General features: G+C 46.0%; 2 protein-coding genes across 3 annotated transcripts; both read right to left on the bottom strand.

Moving 5' to 3' along the window:
- Positions 1-2156: 2156 nt before the first annotated feature.
- Positions 2157-9421, bottom strand: zftraf1 (zinc finger TRAF-type containing 1). 2 transcript variants are annotated; one of them, XM_071920184.2, is made up of 7 exons: positions 8944-9421; positions 8337-8671; positions 7662-7756; positions 6374-6517; positions 4228-4439; positions 3828-4006; positions 2157-2418 (listed from the first exon to the last, which is right to left on the bottom strand). In XM_071920184.2, exons 2-7 carry the CDS (start codon positions 8622-8624, stop codon positions 2206-2208), a joined length of 1131 nt encoding a protein of 376 aa, XP_071776285.1. In that variant the 5' UTR covers positions 8625-8671; positions 8944-9421; the 3' UTR covers positions 2157-2205. The 2 variants fall into 2 exon arrangements, with proteins under 2 accessions (XP_071776285.1, XP_078146558.1); XM_078290432.1 differs by having other exon boundaries at positions 8337-9421.
- Positions 9422-10936: 1515 nt separating this feature from the next.
- On the bottom strand, positions 10937-16322 carry dclk3 (doublecortin-like kinase 3). Its single transcript, XM_071920146.2, has 8 exons — positions 16259-16322; positions 14835-15040; positions 14606-14737; positions 13630-14274; positions 13039-13563; positions 12477-12609; positions 12120-12287; positions 10937-11961 (listed from the first exon to the last, which is right to left on the bottom strand). Exons 1-8 carry the CDS (start codon positions 16320-16322, stop codon positions 10937-10939), a joined length of 2898 nt encoding a protein of 965 aa, XP_071776247.2.
- Between the last annotated feature and the right edge of the window lie 3446 nt (positions 16323-19768).

Below are 19768 nucleotides of genomic sequence, written 5' to 3'. Positions count from 1 at the left end.
TTTCATGCTTTTTATTGCAGGAACACTGGAGGGTTTCTTTCTAAAACACTAAGCAGCCATTTTGGGGAAAATGTTGCTTTATGTTCTTCATTCAATTTGCCAAATGCGGTATATTCAATTTGCCAAATATACAGATCATTACATAATCTAAAATGCTGCCGTTTTGTAAAGTCTTCATATAGCTAACAAATTTGAATACTATTGTGAGTTTCTGAACTCAAACAATATAGTGAGTCTGGCTGTCATGCCGGCAATAATTTTGATAATTCATTTTGGAATGAAACTCATGGAATAAAATTCATTTTGTCCGCATCAAATTTAACCAAACTTATCCATCACCCACACACACACACACACACACAGAGTCCTAAAATTACATTTATATTTCATAACTGCCGTATTGAATAATTTATATAATACCAATGGCCTCACCAAGCTGTCTAACAAAGCTAACACTATCTTGCCCTTTCTGGTTTGACTCAGACACACACACACACACACACACACACACAGGCAGCAGTGCAGTTTCCATGATCTTTAATAAAAGGCACATGTACAGCCATAGTGAGATGAGTGAGTCCATTGGCATAGAGACAAAGCGTTAAAACACAGAAATACAGGAAGTAGAGAGGTCAGGAGGAGAGAGCGCTATCTGCTTTACAGTAGAATCTACTTTAGTAACATCTTCTCATTTTCATTCAAGTAAGTCTAACACTCTAATATGTCACCGTGGTATGGTAACCCCCACCCCACCCCACCCCCCACCGGCACACATACACACACAAACACACACCTCCATGTCGCACCGCCCAAAGTCTGATGTTCCAGAAAAGCTCTGCAGGTGGAGAGGTCCGGGCCGTCCTGAGTCGGTCTCAGGCTCTGTGGTCTACAGTTCAGGTCGACTCTAGTCCTGTACTCATGGATTATACTGCTGTTCACATGGGGGTGTGTTCACTGAGGGCCACGGGGATCTCACAGTTATGATTTGTTTACGCACACGCACGCACGCACGCATACACACACACACGCACACAGGCACACAGGCACACACTAAAACCTAACTAAAAGGCAAAGTTCACAGGTACTTAAATATTTTGGGTTAAAGAGAAATAAAAATGGTATAAGTTAGCTTAGAAGGTTAAATATAACCACAACTTAAGGAGTAAGTTGAACTAAAATAAGCATGCAGCCAGGCCAGCTCTCCTGTTGTTGAAAGGTAAGGGGGTCAGGGGGGTGGGGGCGCCATCTTTGTTCTGCTCTAGTATAGTCTGAGACACAAAATGGCCGCCATTTGCCAAAACAGAATGGAATCGTTGGACTAGACTAGGGCACACTGCTTACAGGGGGAGGGAAGAAGACACACAAGCTTGCACACACACACACACACACACACACACACACACACAAACAAACAAACATGCTCTATACAACCATTCATGTGTCCACAGAACAGCTCAGAGTGGTCAACAGTGTTTGGGGAAAGTCAACCACTCTGTTTTCACATTCATGTCTTTGGGACATTCGCACACACAAGCAGAGTTTGGGCACACGCAGCCACACAGTCTCACAAAGTGTTTTCCTTCTCACTCTCTCTCACACATGCACACACACTCACACAAACACATACAACAGACGCACCCGGCACATCCTGCTTTGGTTGGTGTGTGCTACCTTTGGCTGTGGGGGTCAGGGGTGAAAGGTCAGACAGCCTGACCTCAGAGAGCTTCCACAGGTACACACCAGCCGCGCCCTAGCAACAAACAACCATCTCAGACCCCCCCGCCCCCCCTCACATCCCTCCGTCTTCCCCTTCCCAGGCTACACGCCCCCCCCACATTCCATATCAATGCCCACCCATCTCCATAGCAACTCTCACAGCTCCCCGAGCAGGGGGTCTCACTATCTTGTCAAAGGAGGTAAGTGTAATTAGTGGTGTGTGTGTGTGTGTATATGTGTGTGTAAGCATGTGTAAGATAGAATGTACCTTGCGTGTGTGTGTACATGCATCTGTGTGATCGAGTGTGTGTGTGTGTGTGTGTATGTGTGTGTGTGCGTTAAGAGGTATCAGTGGTTCAGTGGTGTCTCTCTTCAATCTCCACCCTCACTCCTCCCTCTCCCCCTCCACCTTTCCTCCCCTCCCTCCCCCCTCCTCCTCCTCCTCTTCTTCTTCTTCTTTTTCTTCCTCCTCCTCCTCCTTCCCTCTCCTTATTTTTGGATTTGGAAGATGAAGAGGCGCAGGTTGATGTTTTTGGCGGCCAGCAGCTTGTTGCACTCCACTGAATCGGAGATGGGCAGGGGGACGTACTCGGTCTCGTTGGTGTCGTTGCTGAAGGAGTGATGGTGGATGACCGGCTTGATCCGCACGTCGTCGTACGGCCCCTTCAGCAGCAGGAAGGAGCACTCCAGGGCTGAGTTCACCTGGAGACACACACACACACACACACACACACACACACACACACACACACACACATACACACATATCCTGAGTTATTAAACTAGTGAGAACATCGACTGACTCACATTTTCCTATCCAAAACCGTAAACCTACCCACGATAATGTAATAATCATGTAATGGAATTCTAAACTTAGCCTTAAAGATAAAACTCTTTCTACTGGTGTTCTCACAAGTGACTGCCTTTTGGGGTTTTCTATACTTGTTGGGACAGATGACCATCACAAGCAGTGTTGGGAATAACGCGTTACTGTAATTCCACTACTTTTGGTAGTAACTAGTAATGTAACTAATTACTTTTTCAAATTAAATAGCGCAATTACAATTACTGAAATTTAAATGGGCTCGTTACTCGTTACTAGATTATCCGGTTTATGATCATCCGACTTTACGGTGGCGCAAGTGAATCAAAAGACTACCAACCTCCCTGGCGACTTTATTTCTCAAAAGCGACTAGCAACAAATCTGGCGACTTCTTCTGACCATGGGAAGCAATGTTAATGTGTTGAATCCCAAAGCATTCGGCAATAAATTGGTTCGGCTGATGCCGGTTTTCTCTACTTGCTTGTCTAATCCAGGGAGGTCTGATGATCACAGCGCTTCCCACACACAGTGTAGCCCCCCTCCCTCCGCTGAGAGCAGGGACTGTAGGATAGGGTCCACTTGTAATTGTTACCGGCGTACACCGAAAATGGCCCGGGTGGGCGGAGTCAGCACTTACATATGCATACGTGCATAACAAGTGCAGCATTATATATTGATATGCAAATTATCGTACGACATCATCTGGCGACTTCTAGCGACTTTCTGAGCAGCCAATAGCTACTTTCCTTGGAAAAGAGTTGGCAACACTGCTACCGGTCCGGTAACTTAGCCCACACAGTGTACTAATGCTTGATTTGAAGGCCTGTCGAGGCTACAATAAATATGCCTATCAAAACATATCTATTGTGTTTTATTGTTCCACTACTTACTTTTCATCATAGTGATAATGGGTACAATGATAGATAAAATTTGACAGTTGTCTTGTCCCACACTGTGCCACAGCAACAACAAAATAATATAGCTATGTGTAATAAGAGAATTGAAGCAGACATTTAAAAGTAACGCAAAAGTTACTTTCCCTAGTAACTAATTACTTTTATTATGCAGTAATTGGTAAAGTAATTCAATTACTTTTTGAGAGAAGTAACTAGTAACTGTAACTAATTACTAATTTTCAGTAACTTGCCCAACACTGATCACAAGACAGCAGAAAGATAAGATCACTCACAGACACACACACACACACAGAGACCCAGGATGTCCAGTTGAGGGACTCCACCCACTGCTTTATGTACATTATACATGTATGTGCGCCGGTGTGTGTACCTTGCTCTTGAGGATGAGCTGGAAGGAGAGGGTGCGCTTGCAGGACAGGTTGGGATTGCGCTCTGAGTCGTTGACACGGGCCTTCAGCACCCACGTCTGGTTGAGGACGGTGAAGCGCGGTGTTTCGTAGTACAGACGGGTGATGAAGTCATCGGTACGGTACGGTCTGAACTGCACCTCTGGACGGACGCATGGAGGAAGGACAGATGGGAAGGAGGGAGAAGTGAGGGAATAAAAGAGATTGAAGTTATAGTGTCCGGTATTTATAGTAAAGGAAATGTGCATGTCCCTTACAACTGATAACCATTAATATTCATAAATAGAGATCTCTCCACTGTCTATTCATTTATCTACTAGTGTGTGAATGTGCCTATGTGTGTGTGTGCATACGTGTGTGTACCTGTAAACCCAATCTTCTCATAGCAGAGCAGGCTAAAGATGCTGTTGTAGAGCTGCATGTCTCTGCGGTGGCTCTGGTCCATCTCTCCCAGTATTCCCATCAGCTCTGTCCCAGTCTTAGTGGGGTGGGAGCACTCGCTCTCATGTGCCGGCAGCTCATGGAACGGGCCCTGCCAAGGGCAGCCAATCCGCTTGTACTTACACTGTGTCACCCTGGTAACATAACAGGAAATGTGCGTTGAAAGCCAAACACAAGGAAGGAAAGACATTGGTTGTTCGGAACCGCATACTAACGTACTGCCTACTACATACTCAATGAGTATGTACTGCATACTGCCTACTAAATGATTGAAATTATGAAATTAAGTATGCCATTACCAGCAGACCGTTCACACTGAAGTATACAGCCAAGTATCCCAGAATGCATTTCGCACCAGCCGGCAGCGATAGCGGGGATTTTAAAGCAGGCTAAAAGCTGTTGTAATTTTGGCTCCACGACTGTTAATATGTCACTTTATTAAGTTTTAATATTTTTCAGGCAAGAAAGTAACCATGTAGATTCCCAATATGTGGTCAGTTTATCCAAATAACGTCTGTTTGTAAATCTGCTGCAACGTTTTCGGAGACTTGAAGGAAAACAAACCTGGTCAGCGGCCCCCGTTTGTTTTCCTCTTCTGTACCTTAACGTACGTACGTACGTACGTAAGAGACGCAATGCATTTTGGAGTGGTTGAGTATGTCCAGTAAGCTCACGCCGCATACTCAGAAATTCTTGCTAATCTAGTATACATCCGGGCATTTCTCGCGTACACAAAATTCACATACTATGCAGTTGGAACGCACTACATACTCAATTTCACGTCATACTTAGTATGAATAGTACGTTAGTATGCGGTTCCGAACACAGCCATTGTCGCCTGGGCTTCACATCAACTAGATTCTTTAGAGAAGTCCTTTTCGATGAATACCTATTACTTTCTTGCAGTTCATATTTTTTATTAGGCTGTAATTAATGAATGAATTAATTCACTCAGCTTCATTGAAAAGTAAAACTATGTTTTGTCTGAAATATGAAGTGAAATGCTATTTATATTAATGTGATGTGATAATGTATTGATGACTGTGGGTAAATTCCCTTTTCACTTGCCCTCCTCCAGGTCAGAGGTCAGGGTAACATTTCAGAAGATAACAACACCTCTGACCAATACAACCACCTTACGGTAAAAACAGGTATGTCCTTCTACATGGAGACCAGTGGATTTTTCTGTCTGCCCTGTCCAGAAACACCTGGTGACTGCCATGACTATTGTCGTCATGGTAACATGAGCACAGGCATTGCTGTCCTTAGAAGGGTCACTTGTAGCTATAGCAACAACCCCATAGGGTTTCGTGCCAGCTAATTCAACTGGTCTGTGCCTCTGTGCTACCACACACACACACACACACACACACACAAACAGAGATACATAGACACAGTCTGTAATCAATCAGGTTGGTCTGTAATTACATCAGATGTTTTCCTCCTCAGAAGTAGCAGGTCACATGCACAGCTTCCCAAAATGAACCCCGTGTGATACTGTGCTGACTTACCAAACATATACGTGCGCACACACACACACGCGCAAACATCATCATCACCACTGAAAACCTCTTATCTCCAAAATGAATAAAAGCACCCTTGATCTTAGCTTGACTACCATGTTTTTTTGAATTTATCCAGTGGGTTTTGAAAGGGCTTCATCAGCCCTAGAGATCAGAAAATTTTCTCAAACCGTAGAGGAGCGTGTAATCCTTCAAATCAAGTTAGCAGGACAACAACGATATATGCATATGTATGATGATGCTGGTGATTTATTTGTGAGTGTGTGTGGGTGTAGTGTGTGTGTGACTTGGAGTGTGTGTTTATGAGTGCATGTATGCATGTGTGTCCCAGTGACTAAATATTACATTTATTCTGTTTCACTGCTTTGCAGTCTGAAAAAGTCAAACCTAGCTTGATTAACAAATTTTAGAGAACCTTTACTAGACCTTTACTAGAGAAGCTTTACTTCATTTCAATACGGTGTGACAAAATGTATGATAGACTTGTTTTCTTGGAAGCAAAATGCTAAAGTGTGAGTGTGTGTGTGTGTGTGTGTGGTGTATACCTGTCTTGGCACTCCTCTTTCTGGTGTCTCTCTAAGCTGGAGCGAGGGAACTGTTTTAGACAGAAGGTGCAGTCTGTCGGCAGCTCACTGACGGCCTTCTCTACTGCCAGGTTCCTGCAGCACAAATTCTTACTGATCTCACACCTAGACACACACACACACACACACACACAATCACAACAAACCATTAATACCATGTTATACTTCAGTAGTACATTTATTGTTTCCAGTACTTATACGCTCATATGAGTTCCTGAACAGTTAACTACCATCAATGGCTGTCCCAGTAATCAGTAGTTATGTCACTCACTAACTTTTCTGTTCATTTTTCCAGGGTTCCAACACACAGGTCTACACCAACTAAAGCAGAACGACCAAAATTATGTGATATGTTTTTTCCCCCTGTGCTTATGCATCATAGGGGCAATGTGCAATTCAATTGTGCAACAAAAGTAGAGTCAGTGTTTCCTGTAGAATTTTTTGTAGATGTGACGGTTGAGAAAATTTTGATTCTGAGTTTCCATTCAAGGATCAGTTCCAGTAAGAGTTGCTCCTATTTGGATATCTATAGCATATGTATACATAATAGTGATTTTTGTGTGTAATTGTTTTTTTGGGGTGGGCAGAGCAAAAAGGTCAGATGATGTTTTCTCATCGTATTTACATTTTTCTAAGTTGCTGGGGCAATTTTCCTGCTGCGGAATGAATGAAGCTAAATGAATGTGGAAGAAACACCAGGTGAAATCATTCACTTCTTTCTCCAGGTAAATCAGACCATGATGTTGTAAGTGCTACTGGCAAGATTCACATCTAGCAAATATTAGATTTATTATGTTTCATCACTTTCCAATTTGAAATAGCCTAATGTTATTTGCTTATCCTCTCCATTGTTAATGACCATTGATAGTTTCTAGTACAGTCGTGGAATCGTGGGAAAAAAACTTGGTTTGGATTGGAACAAAATTTTGAGATTTTTTTGTGTGACAAAATGTATAGCATCATGATTTTTTTTCTTGGAAACAAGATGTTTAAGTGTGAGTGTTTGTGAACGGTGTATACCTGTCTTGGTACTCCATTCTGGTGTCTTTCTAGAATATGTATTTAACTAAAATATGTTCAGACTTTACAATATCCATACATACCAATTCATCCTGTTACTACAGAGTAACTACATCCATCAACTAATACAAGTAGCTGTCTTCCTAGTTTGGACTATGTAGCTAGTTTGTATGTTACGTTGTCCACTGTTCAGTGGTTGTTGGTGTTTCTGTAGTGCAGTTTGGTGTACCTGCAGTTGGGACATGTGGCCTGTTCCTCCTTGAGACGAGAATCAGCCAGGAGGTGGATAAAACAGCCTGCACACATCAGGTGCCCATTGGTACACTGTGGTGGAGAAAGGGTTAACGATACAACCAAACAAAAGTAAGTATGTGTGTGTGCTGCAATAGAGGCTTGTAAATTTTTAAGACTAATTGATCAGTGATCATTAAAAAATGTGTTCACTTGTCATTATAGAGGGCAGGGTGGGGTCACTGGTTTGCGGAGAATGTAGGGATGGGCAATGGATGTAAATTTAGGTTTTGGTTTCAACTGGTGTTCTGTGTGCGGCCTGGGGCTGTGGCTTTGCTGAAGGTTATTTGAGGGTATTTCACAGTATAATGACACACTCACTGGTGTGAATGGCATGAATTGAGCCAGCACAGCTGACCAAACGTGTCTGGGCTTGTCTCTTGAGCTTCTCAACTCAGCATCTTGGCTCAGCTTGCAGCCTATGTACAGTGGCCTACATTGAGCCTATTATCACTACAAATAAATGTAACTTTCCAATAGATTCCACAGGTTGATATTGTAGACTTTGGGGAAGGGCGCATGGGGAGCTAGTGTGGGACCCGCTGGTTTCCTATTGTTTGATAGTAGTTTTAGGGGTTATGAGGGGCAGGTTTGTGATTTAGACCATGTTTACCTGATATACAGACGCCTTGGGCAAGTCTAGGCACACGGTGCAGCACAGCACAGAGTACAGTCTCTCCTCCAGCTTCCCTGCCTCTCCCTCGGGTATTTTCACCCTCTTCTTGGGTGGTTCGTCGGGGTCAGACTCGGGCCCTTCTCGTCGTATCCCGACCTCCTCCTGCATTGCTGCAACCCCCGCGACAGCCTCCAGCGCTGCCCCCACGGCCCCGACCCCCAGGCCGGCCGAGGAGGAGCCAGGGGCGGCCGCAACGCCCACATCTCTCTCTTCCAGTGAAGACATGGTGGTGATTGTCTAGAGTTTTCTGAGGGGTATCTGCCGCGACCAGGCTGAGGCCGAAATATTAGCAGGTTAGCTCAGGGCTAGCTTACAATCTGTCAAGCTAACGGTCAGCTGACAGCAACTGGCTAGCTAGCTAACTCCGGCTAGCTAACGCTACAGCAGCAGGCTGTCAGAAAGGAATGCAGGCTAACTTGTTATAATGTTCCACTTACGAACTTGGAATTTAATAAGCCAACGGTTGTGTAATAACGAAAACATGTGCAAAATGTTATGTATGACTATCTGCTAAATTATATGTTAACTAGTTTTGTTGACTTACAGTGAGGCTAGCAGATTATGGCTAGCTTCGTTGACAAAAACACAGCAGTCCTCCCTTGCCCAGGCAGAACAAAACAACTCAGGCGTCTCTCAGCTGTTGTTGTGTTCACGACGCCGTTATTCGCACTGACAGCGGATACGCCGACGTGCACCAAAGGCCCAGTTCGACTGCTCGGTTAACGTCTCTGCTCCGGTACCAGCTGACTCTCCACGGGACCCACGGGACTTGTCGGTGTTTGAAGCTCCGGCTACAGATAGTTCGTTGGGACGCGTCTCTTTGGCTACACAGCCATCTTTGTTTTTTCCTGTCCGTCTCCCCCGACTTCACTCTGTACAGCCCCACGACTCCCAGTCAGTGTCGTTATTACTCAGGCAGAGACACGAACTAGACTAATCCCAGTCTCCGTATTTGACAAAGTGTCAATATTTTGCCAGTAACTGTAATGGCCTCTGTGCCAGTCCTTCAGTACAGTCGTGGATTGGCTGACAGTGGAATGTTTTGTTGTATCAGATGACTTGGGGTATTTAAAGAGTTTTGTACGGCGCATGCGTACTGAGCACCTGCGGGTCAGCGTATGGCAGGACTTGAAAGGTGACCAAAACCTGATGCGACAAAATGAGGCCTATCAATACTAATACCACGACAGGACACATCCTTTATGAATTTGCAGGGTTTATGTGCCATATCCACCTGTTATAACGCTTTAATAACGCTAGTGTGTGATATCAAAAACTTCAACAGGGCCCTTTACAAAACTTCATAACAGTAGGCATTTTACAAAAATATTCAATTGCTGCTGCTGCTTTGGTATTCTGACAGCATGTTTACAGCCCTGTGGCAGCAATCTATCAAAGTGGTTCAACTGGTTGAGAGTTGAAAGAGACCCTGTGTGTGTGTGTGTGTGTGTGTGCGTGCGTGCGTGTGTTAAGAAAGCATAAATAATTCAGCCAGGAGAGCAAGGTGATCGAAAAGAGAGAAAAAGAAAGTGTAGCTGCCCTTGGCCATGAATACTAGGTCAGATGGCATTTATTAGCTTTTTCATCCAACCAATGCCCCAGATATGTGGCTTACTAGTTTCAAGGGTGGGTGCTGGGAGGGGTGCATGTATGGTATGGGGTTTGAATGTGTGTGTGTGTGTGTGTGTGTGTGTGTGTGTATCGGGGGAGGTGGGGCAGGATGTCACAGTGTCAGCTGTCTGCGAACAGGAGGGACAGGAGGAACCACTCCCATTGGATCGACAGATATGCCTTATTTGGTCTGTGTGGAATGGCTAGGGAGCCATACCTCCCTGAGTTACACACACACACACACACACACACACACACACACGCACTTGACCCGGTAGCTGTATGCTGTCATTCACTCGGTCCTGAATGTTGAACAATTCCCATTATGAGCCACTGAATCACACAACACATTAATTTGTCAAAATATTGTCAGAGATTGTTAATTCATCCACTATTTGTCATCGCAAAGTTACAGTGCCAGGACTAATATTTCAGCTCAACAGTAGTTTGTTACCAGCACAGTACAAAAGCAGGGCATGTGTGTGATAAACACACTATAAGAAACAGGCTACTCATAATGTTTTGTAGATGGCATGCTAGAATATAGTAAATACACAATGTCACTAATGCACATCAGTTAAAATGAAATGTGAAATGGAACAGATAAATTGTTTTTGGTTCATGAATGTTGCCAGATAAATCTCCATAACACAGCACAAACATGGGAAGCTCTTATACATCACTACTCAAACACTGATGATTTCCACATGGACGAATACCTTTGTCATCACACATCAACTTGATCAATTTATAACCGCAGTATAAAAGGATTACACACATGTATGACATTTATCCAGCCTTGTCAATCAGCCCCCATTCAATCACTGGAAAGTGAATCTCGTCACCTGCAGGTTAGAAGGATTCAGTTGTCAGGAAATCAGCAGTATTGTCCGGGACAAAAACAGTGATGACCCTGATCCAATCAGTCAGTCAGATAGGGGGTTGATGGCGAGTGGCTGGGACAGTGTGGGTGTGGGTGGGTGGGTGATTGTGGTGTCGGGGTTAGGGTCATGGAGGTTTTGGGCTGGGCTCGTGCATGTTGGCGGCTGGGTGGTGGCTTCGGTTGGGTCTCGAGAAGAGGTCTGTGAGGGAGGTGTGAGGTGTTGCTGATGGAGAGAATGAGTTGAGGACTCCGCTGCTGGGTTGGTGGATGGATTTTGTTGGTTTGAGTGGTCGGCTGTGATTGGTGGAGGCGGACTGCCCGCTGTTTGTATGTTGATGGGTTGTTGTTGAGTCGGGGCTGCTGGTGGTGCGGGGGCTGTGTTGGTTGGAGGTGTTGATGAACCTGGGGGTGACTGCGACAGGCTGTTGTGTTTGGATAGGTGTGTCTCGCTCGGGGACGTAAGTTGGGTTTGGACTGGGGTGGCAGCGAGCCGACTGAGTTCAGTACTGGGGCTGGTTGGGCCGACCGGGCTGCCGCTGGTGGTTGATGGTGTGGAACCCTGAATTCCTGGTTTGCTGAGTTCCTTGCTGGGAGGGTCATGGCCTGTGGGGGTGTATTCAGGTTTCTGTTGATCAGGTCTGGTCTCTGAAGGTGTGTGCAGGGTGTCCGCTTTGATCTGTTGCGGTATGGTCTGGACTGTACTTGTCTCTGTTGACGGTAGCTGAGCTGGTTTCTCCTGGTCCCGGGCGTCACCTGTGTTAATCTGAGTTTGGCTCTCATGTTGTCTGGTGATCTCTGCTGTGTTAACCTGTGCTTTGTGTGTGAGCACTCCTCGGCTGTTGGTGTGAGCTACTCTTTTATCTCTGGGTGCTTCTGCTACATCAGTCTGAGCTGGTCTCTCTGGGTCTGAGCCAGAGTCTGCTGTGTTCTTCTGAGCTTTGTGTGTGAGCGCCCCCTGGTGGCAGGACGAGACCATAGCCTGGACCCAGGGATGCAGCAGGGTCTGCGCTGCTGTCAGCCTCACTGTGGGATCTACCTGAAGCAGAGCTCTGACAAGGCCACTGGCTCCTGCACACAGATACACACACACACACACACACACACACACACAGACACACGCACACACACACACACGCAATTGGATTTAACAAAACAAAGATTTTGTGTGCATGTGTCCTACTTGAGTTTGTGTGTGCTTGCATAAAGTGTATTTCTGTACATCTCACCCTCTGAGATGGGGTCCCAGTAGGGGGACAGAAAGTTGAGTTCTCCCTGTTTTATTAGCCGGAACAGCTCTTCCTGGTCCCGATCCCGACTGCGGAATGGGGGGAAGCCACACAGCAGGATGTAGAGAATAACACCCAGCGCCCACACATCCACTGCCAGGCCATAACCTGTTGGGTCAGACAGCAAACAGTCATTCTGAGAAAAAGAAAATGACACTCAAACTGAGAGAGGAAAGGAATAATAAACAGAACCAAAGAACAGATTTGAAAGACATACATATTTAGTGAAGCACAGACAGAGAGAAAAAGTCTAAGGAATGTAAAAGAGTGATTGATATTGCAGCAAACAGTACTAACCTGTCTCAGAGAGAATCTCTGGGGCTACATAGGTGGGTGTACCACATATAGTGAAGATCGGTTCAGTCACAACCATGGCTAGACCAAAGTCTCCCAGCTTCAGCCTACTGCTGCCATCAGCCATACGCTCCATCTGAGAGAGAGAGAGAGAGAGAGAGAGAGAGAGAGAAACAAGATATGGAGAGAGACAGAGAGAGGGAGGGAAGAAGGATTGAGGTTATATTTCTAAAATTCAAACCTCTTACAGGGCACACACACACCAAAACATAGGCAAATATTTGCCTACATTTTGGGTTTGCCTGATATTGGCCACACTTCATATCCACAGCTATTATCTATATCTTCAGATTATATTAAACCCATGAATAGAGAATTATTTGAGATTTTTAGTTAGATTTACTTTTCAAATGGAAACGAATGAAGGACTATATTTCTTTAAAAGTAAAATTTGGATAATTGATGTGATGAAGCAAAGTAATTTTGCTTCCTAAATATTAATTGGAATTAGAACCAAATAATCCAGTATCCGTCATGCCCTAAATCACACTGCCTTAATACTGACCAGCAGGTTTTCTGGTTTGAGGTCTCGGTGGACGATGCTCTTGCTGTGGATGTAACTCAGGGCTTCGCTCACATCCGACACCATCAGTCCTGCTTCTGCCTCTGGGAACCTCCCCCTGTCCGCGATGGCCTCAAACAGATCCCCTCCGATCACCAGCTCCATCACCAGGTAGGAGTGAGTGTGTGTGTGGTGGTGCGTGAACAGTCGGACCACGCGAGGGTGGGACAGACTGCCCAGAAGGCTCAGCTCGTTCTGCATCATGTGCTCTCGACCAATCAGCTTGGAGCGTTCGACGATCTTCAAGGCCAGGTTTTGTCCGTTGTCACGACGGCGGCACTCTCGCACCACCGCAAAGTTCCCGTCTCCAACCACACGCCCTATATCGTAGCAGCGCTCGATATCCGACAGGGTGACATCACTCCTGTCTGATGGAAGGTCAAAGGTCGCCCTCTGCTGTGTTTCTATCTGTACTGACCCCACCCCCGGCAACGGATTTGAAGATAAAAGTTGTAATCGGTCGATGCGCTTCTCCTCAACTCTGCTTCCTGGCTGAGGAGGCGGCGCTCCAGGAGGAATGACTGTGTTTCTCACCTCCTGCTCCGTGGAGGAACTTCCTTTGTGCTTCCTCGTCACAGGAGGGAGTGGGACCCTCCCAGCTATTTGATTGGTACGCTCTGGACCCAGATATTTACCTCTTTCACCTAAGCAGTTTCCACACAGTGTGGGAGAGCTGGTGTCTGCCTCTCTTAGACCCGCCTCTTGTTTAAATGGACCAATGACAGAAAGCCGTCTCTCTCTGGCCCCGCCTCTTACCCGGACTCTCTGCAGGTGGTTGGGAGGGTGAGTGGGTTTTCTGCATGCGTGCTTCTTGTGAGAATGCTTAGTGTCTGAGATATAATTTTCCTGCCTGTGTGTGTCTGTGTGGTAAGGCGGCTGTGTGAGTCTGTGCGCACTGTGGTGTGTCTTGGTGTGTGTATTTGTGTCCTGGCGAGCCTCTTGGTGTGTGTGCGTTCCGCTGCCGTCTGCTCCCTCGCTGTATCCGCTGTCGGCCTTGGCGGCTTTATCCGGCGCTGGGCGGAGCCTCTTCTCCCAGGCTCGCAGCGCGTCGGCTCGGTAGTGGGAATGCTCTGGGAACAGCTCCTCCAGGGCCTCCTGCACGCTCCTCAGCTCCGGACGAGCCTTCCCCAGCGCCAGGAAGGCCACCTCGCCACGGAAGAAGTCGCACACGCCCCTCACCTGGGAGGGAGGGGTGAGAGAGAGAAAGAGAGAATGAGAAGGACTACTTAACAGCTTCCTAGCTCCCATGCTGAGGAAAAAGGCAGGACTGGACAGTGTCATCACAGGGAGATGTGAGAGTTTTCAAAGACCTTGTCAATCATTTTCATACTAATTGGGGAAAAACATAACGCCATTTTTACCCCACACATCCCTTTGTTTCAACTTTTTGTGTTTTCCTTTGAATCCTTTCATCTGCCCCAATCAGTGGACGGTGTCAACTGAAGTGTGCATTCCTGGGTTTTAAGTTCAGTGAATCTGAATCAGGACAAATGTGTGTGTTGAGCCTCACCTCTCGTGCGTGGGGTGTGTAGAGGCGTGTGACCCTGGCTCTGTGCCAGCGAGGAAACCCCAGCGCCTCCGAGACATCCAGTAGCAGCTGCTCGAAGGAAACCACGCCCCTACGGTTCAACAGCACTGTTACCTTGGAAACCGAGAAACAAAAATGACACTTAATTAAATCATGAAAAGGTTGCCCCTAGTTAATTGCTGAAAAGGACACTGCCTTCTCAGCTATTCACCTTCCGCAGTGAACTCTGACCGCAGGGACGGACGATGGTGACCAGGTGAGGCCGCTCGGCGCTCTGCTCCGCGTGACGGGTGTGGAACAGAGGGAGTGGAGGAGGAGGTGGGCAGTGGGTCCTGTGGCCCGGTCCTGCAGGGTGGGTGTGAGGGGGCCACGGCTGGGGCACCCCCCCAACACGCTTCGACAGTGAGACAGGGGGAACTGAAGGGGGAGAGGGGTCAGAGGGGGGGCAGGGGAGGAGGGCAGAGAGAGAGAAAGAGAAAGCAAGAGTTGGATTATTGTTGAAAGTCTATTCAATAACACTGATGTCACCACTTAGTTGGTGGGTGTTTTTTCTGAAGTAGTATACAAAGGAAAACTCATAAGTAACACGACACTAGTCCCTCATTCTGTGTGTGCGTGTGTGTGAAAACAAATCCGGCTGATCAGATTTGAGTGTTTTCCATCCCGTGGAGTGCAGGGGCCATTTGAGATTCCTCGAGCACCTTGCTCCCCGGGCTGAATTATTTATGCTTCCTTAAGACGCATGCACACACACATACACACACGCACACGCCCCAACAAAAGCTCACTTGCCCTGGTTAGGGCTCGGCTGAATCTGCATGATTAATGAAGCATTAGAGACACGCGGCATCTTTGACGTTTCACTTTCTGACACAGAGAGAGACGGAGAGCAGTTATCTGTCCAATCAGTGGGGTGTTGCTGTTTTTTTGAGACTGAGACAACAGACAGAAACACAAGACCCTACCTCTAACATGAGCAGGGCCCCCTTTAACAAGACACCACTGACCCCCGGACAGCAAGCAACACCACACATTCACACACTGAGTCCCCACACACTGCCTCAACAATACAGGCTTTTCACAAACAGTGTCCTATAAACATCTCATAAAGAGCCAGCTGTTGCCAGTCAAGGAAGCCTTCTTCAGTCGTTTCCAAAATGAGGTCCGGGGGCCTTCAGGGGGCCTTGAGGTGGTTCAAGGGAGTCCCCAGCAAAAGAGGGAATAGTTTAATTTCACTATTATTTCATTCCCTTCAAGTTAACAATGTGAAATAATGTATGAGGCTGACCACAGGATCAGAGGTTCCACCGCCTCCCCACTGCTGTTATCACCCCACCTGTAGTAATAACAGTCATGCAATTCTATACCAATAACTAACTCTAAAAATCTTCTCAGCTCAGATGCGGTTCCTTCAGACAAAATCATCTTATCAGGTGCGTGTCCGTGATTTAATGCATATATATTTGGGGGTCCTTGACATGAAAAAGTTTGGGAACCCGTGGTCTACTTGATAGTTTATCCAGTGCACATCGTTAGAGCCCATTCAACGTACACCCAACAGCTTAAAGAAGCTAATGATAATAACAAATATGGTTTTAATTGGAGATAATCCATTCATTCCGACCACTGACTCACCTGCCGTTCTCCATTTAGCGCCTGCCGCTTCGCATCCATACCGGGCTCTCCACGCGGGCGTCATGTCGGTCCAAAACAACGCCAAAACTACCGCACAACTCAGTAATATTTATCTGTCATTTAGTTCTTCTTCTCCGAAAGTTGCTGTCATACCCTCGGCCGTTAGTTTTGAATTCCAGGGCCGGTAACGGGATGCTCGCTGAGCTGACCGGACCTGGCGTAGCTACCATGGTTGCCATGGATGCACGTAGGAGGAGCCGAGCTGCGTCAAGCGAGCCGGATACAGCGAGGGAAATACCGGAAGTTAGGCGATTATGCATTCAAAGTAAAAGCTTACAATTCGCCATTTAATTGAACATTTATGGTGTACGAAACAACATAGTTTTGGATTAAACATTTGTCTTTTAACCTACTTTATCTTTTCCTAAAATATAGTAGACGTACTGCCTACCTATTTTCACGTTGGTTGTTTGTATTACAACATGGTCATGGGTACAATAGCCTACATGTTCGCCAATAAGAGTTTTATTTTGAAGGTTGTGACCGGAAGTCGTGTTTTTTATTTTGTATGCTTTGACACCGATGAGGGGACGAGTTCTGTGAGAGAAGAGAACGTGTCTGGTGAAAGTTTTCAGAGAAGCGAGCAGGGTGAACGGGGCCACAGGGACAGACAACTGAAACTACCGCTGCGTCGCAAGCTGTTCTCACTTGCATAATAAAAGCACACGTTATCAGTGTCTTTAGTTGTTCAATGTGTTTGGTTACGTTGGCACAACTTGCACCACTGGGCATCGCATCGTCCATAGGTTATCATGCCTGCAGCATCTCGGACGCGAGAGCAAAGGGAAGGTGGAGGGAAACGAAACACCCCATTAACAATTTGTTATTGTTACTGGAAGGTGTTATCAGATAGCAGACGTTTCCGGGCCTAACTTGGCGTAGCTCAGGCACTGATGGATCAGTTTTGACAATGGCCAGCCAGTGTCATGTGAGCTAAAAAGGCCAAACTATAGCAGCCTCTGTAAAGACTTGTTGCTGCATTTGGATTGTGGGCCAAATGAGCCAGAGGCCACTACCCCACCCCACATTTGTAGCTCAGTGCCCCACCTATGCCATTCAATACACCAACATTCAAAAGTCTAATTGCCTCTTAGCAATAATCCAATTCAAATAGTGTGTTGAAATGTCATAAATTATCTTCCACACTTCCACATCTTACATTGGCCATGGTAACAGAACTACATTGCCTATATGCAAAAAAGTGGTGATGAGCTGAACAGACAGTAGTATCAAGAATGACAGGCTCTCAGCTTTGCATTGTCCTGTTGCCCTCAGTTGAACTGCAGTCTATTAGTGGTACTGGGGTAATGGGGATGGTGGGTATAGGCCTGTTGTGAGAGAGACTGGTGATCAGGGACTGGTGATGGATGTGAAACAAACTGGTTCACATCAAACCTTTGACTGAAGGAGAGAAACTTGAAAAGATAATGTAAATAAATCACTGGAGGGGAGAGAATTTACTAAGGAGAGAAAAGAGAAACTGCTCATGGAGGGAATGTCAATTTCAGAGGCAGTTACCATAGTTTCAGAGACGGCATCCCAGGACTCTCTCTCTCTCTCTCTCTCTCTCTCTCTCTCTTGCTCTCTCTCGCTCTCTCTCTCTCTCTCTCTCTCACACACACACACACACACACATACATACACACACAGTGTCCAGTTGGTCTATTAATACACTGCCCCCCATGGGTCTGTTTCCAAGGATACTGCTAACACTGGATCACTGAGCAACAAAACCAATTCCGGCTCCTCATCCTGGATTCACCACTGAGATGGAACAGTGTGTGTGTGTGTGTGTGTGTGTGTGTGAGAGAGAGAGAGAGAGAGAGAGAGAGAGAGAAAGCATGTTTATGCAAGTGTATTACTGGGTGTATGATTTTGTTTGTATATGTGTGGCTGTGTTCATTTGCGTGTGTGATGACCCTGTTGCAGTTCGTCTGATCACTGCAGGTGTGTGTTGTGCTGCTTGCACTCAGTCCTGCTGTTACAGCGCTGTAATTGCCAAGTGACACAGTCTCAATGATTGTTGATCCATGATAACATTTTCTGGTGTAGGTAATAATGAAAATGAATCATGAATAATGAACCTGGATCATTATTTCCCATTGTTTCATGCGGTGGCTGTGGGTAATTTTGTCAGTTTGCAATGCTAAAACTCTTATTTAGATGTTCATAATAGCACTGACCTATAGCATGGAGTCCATACTTATTTGTTTTTTGGAGGAAAATTTGACTAAATTATGTTTTTTCAATTTCACCTTTTGCCTAACAGTGGTGGTTATTTTATTGTTGTGGTAGCTAGCTCACCACTGAAGTATGAATATGAGGGAAGCCTGTTCTTCCATACTATGTGGTTGCCATGGGCCTTTACCACCAGGGGGCAAAAACTTAATGTAGTACCAGTGTCTGGTCAGCAGAGGAGGCAAGCACACCTGACAATATAGCTCTAAGCGAGCCAGGGAGGAGTTGCACCCCAACCAGCGTCACCCAGGAAGAGACTGGGTGACCCTCGGTAACAACAGTGAACCTCATGTAGCCTGTTAGAGGAAGGTGAATAATTTAATCTTGTTTAAACATTGTAGTAGATTTGATTTAGAGGTCGCATTTAGGTGGTAAAGACGTAAGATTCTCAATGGTGTGTTGGTTGGTAGAACTGGTTTGTTTCTGACAAGTTAAGCCATATGTATATTTAGGGAATTCCCCAAAGATCAAACAGAGAGGGAGCGGGAAATCTACCAGGCTGACTCATCTTGGTGCTCTTGACTAATTCCACTCACTTTCTCTCTCTCTCTCTCTCTCTCTCTCTCTCTCTCTCTCTCTCTCTGTCTACAGAGGATTACTGAACAAGGCAAGAAATGCATCTGTGAACCTTATGCTTAGTTAACACGCACACACACGCACACACACACACACACACACAAACACACACTCACTCACTCACTCACATAGCAGTTGTCCAGTGTGTGCCAGCAGCAGCAGTAGCTACAGTGGATAAATGCATGTTTACAATTACACAATCCGTTCTGTAATTGGAGTCACGTTGTAATCAAGTAAAGATGCTATTCAACTTTTCCCCCCTTCCATTCATGTAATTAACTTTATTCTAATCACACAAGCTCTGTATAGACAGGGAGTGAGACTGAGTACAGATGAACAGATGAGCGGTGGGTGGGACAGGCTGAGATATGGGACGAGTGCAGCAGGAAAAGCAGAGGGAAAGAGAGAGAGGGTGCAGAGGAAGGAGATAGTGAGAGAATGAATGAATGAGTGAATGAGTGAGTGAGTGAGTGAGTGAGTGAGTGAGTGGGCGTTGGAGAAGGGAGTGACAATGTCCAGATGTTTCTCTAGTTATGTTGTTCCCACACATAGACACACACACAAACACACACACACACACACACACACACACACACACACACACAGAAAATCCCTAGGAGAGCGCGGAGAAATATC

Source organism: Centroberyx gerrardi, chromosome 19 (assembly GCF_048128805.1).
Source record: "Centroberyx gerrardi isolate f3 chromosome 19, fCenGer3.hap1.cur.20231027, whole genome shotgun sequence".
In the NCBI taxonomy this organism is placed as follows: Eukaryota; Metazoa; Chordata; class Actinopteri; order Beryciformes; family Berycidae; genus Centroberyx; species Centroberyx gerrardi.
The sequence above is the reverse complement of the archived record's forward strand: the minus strand, read 5'-3'. Positions and strand labels throughout refer to the sequence as shown.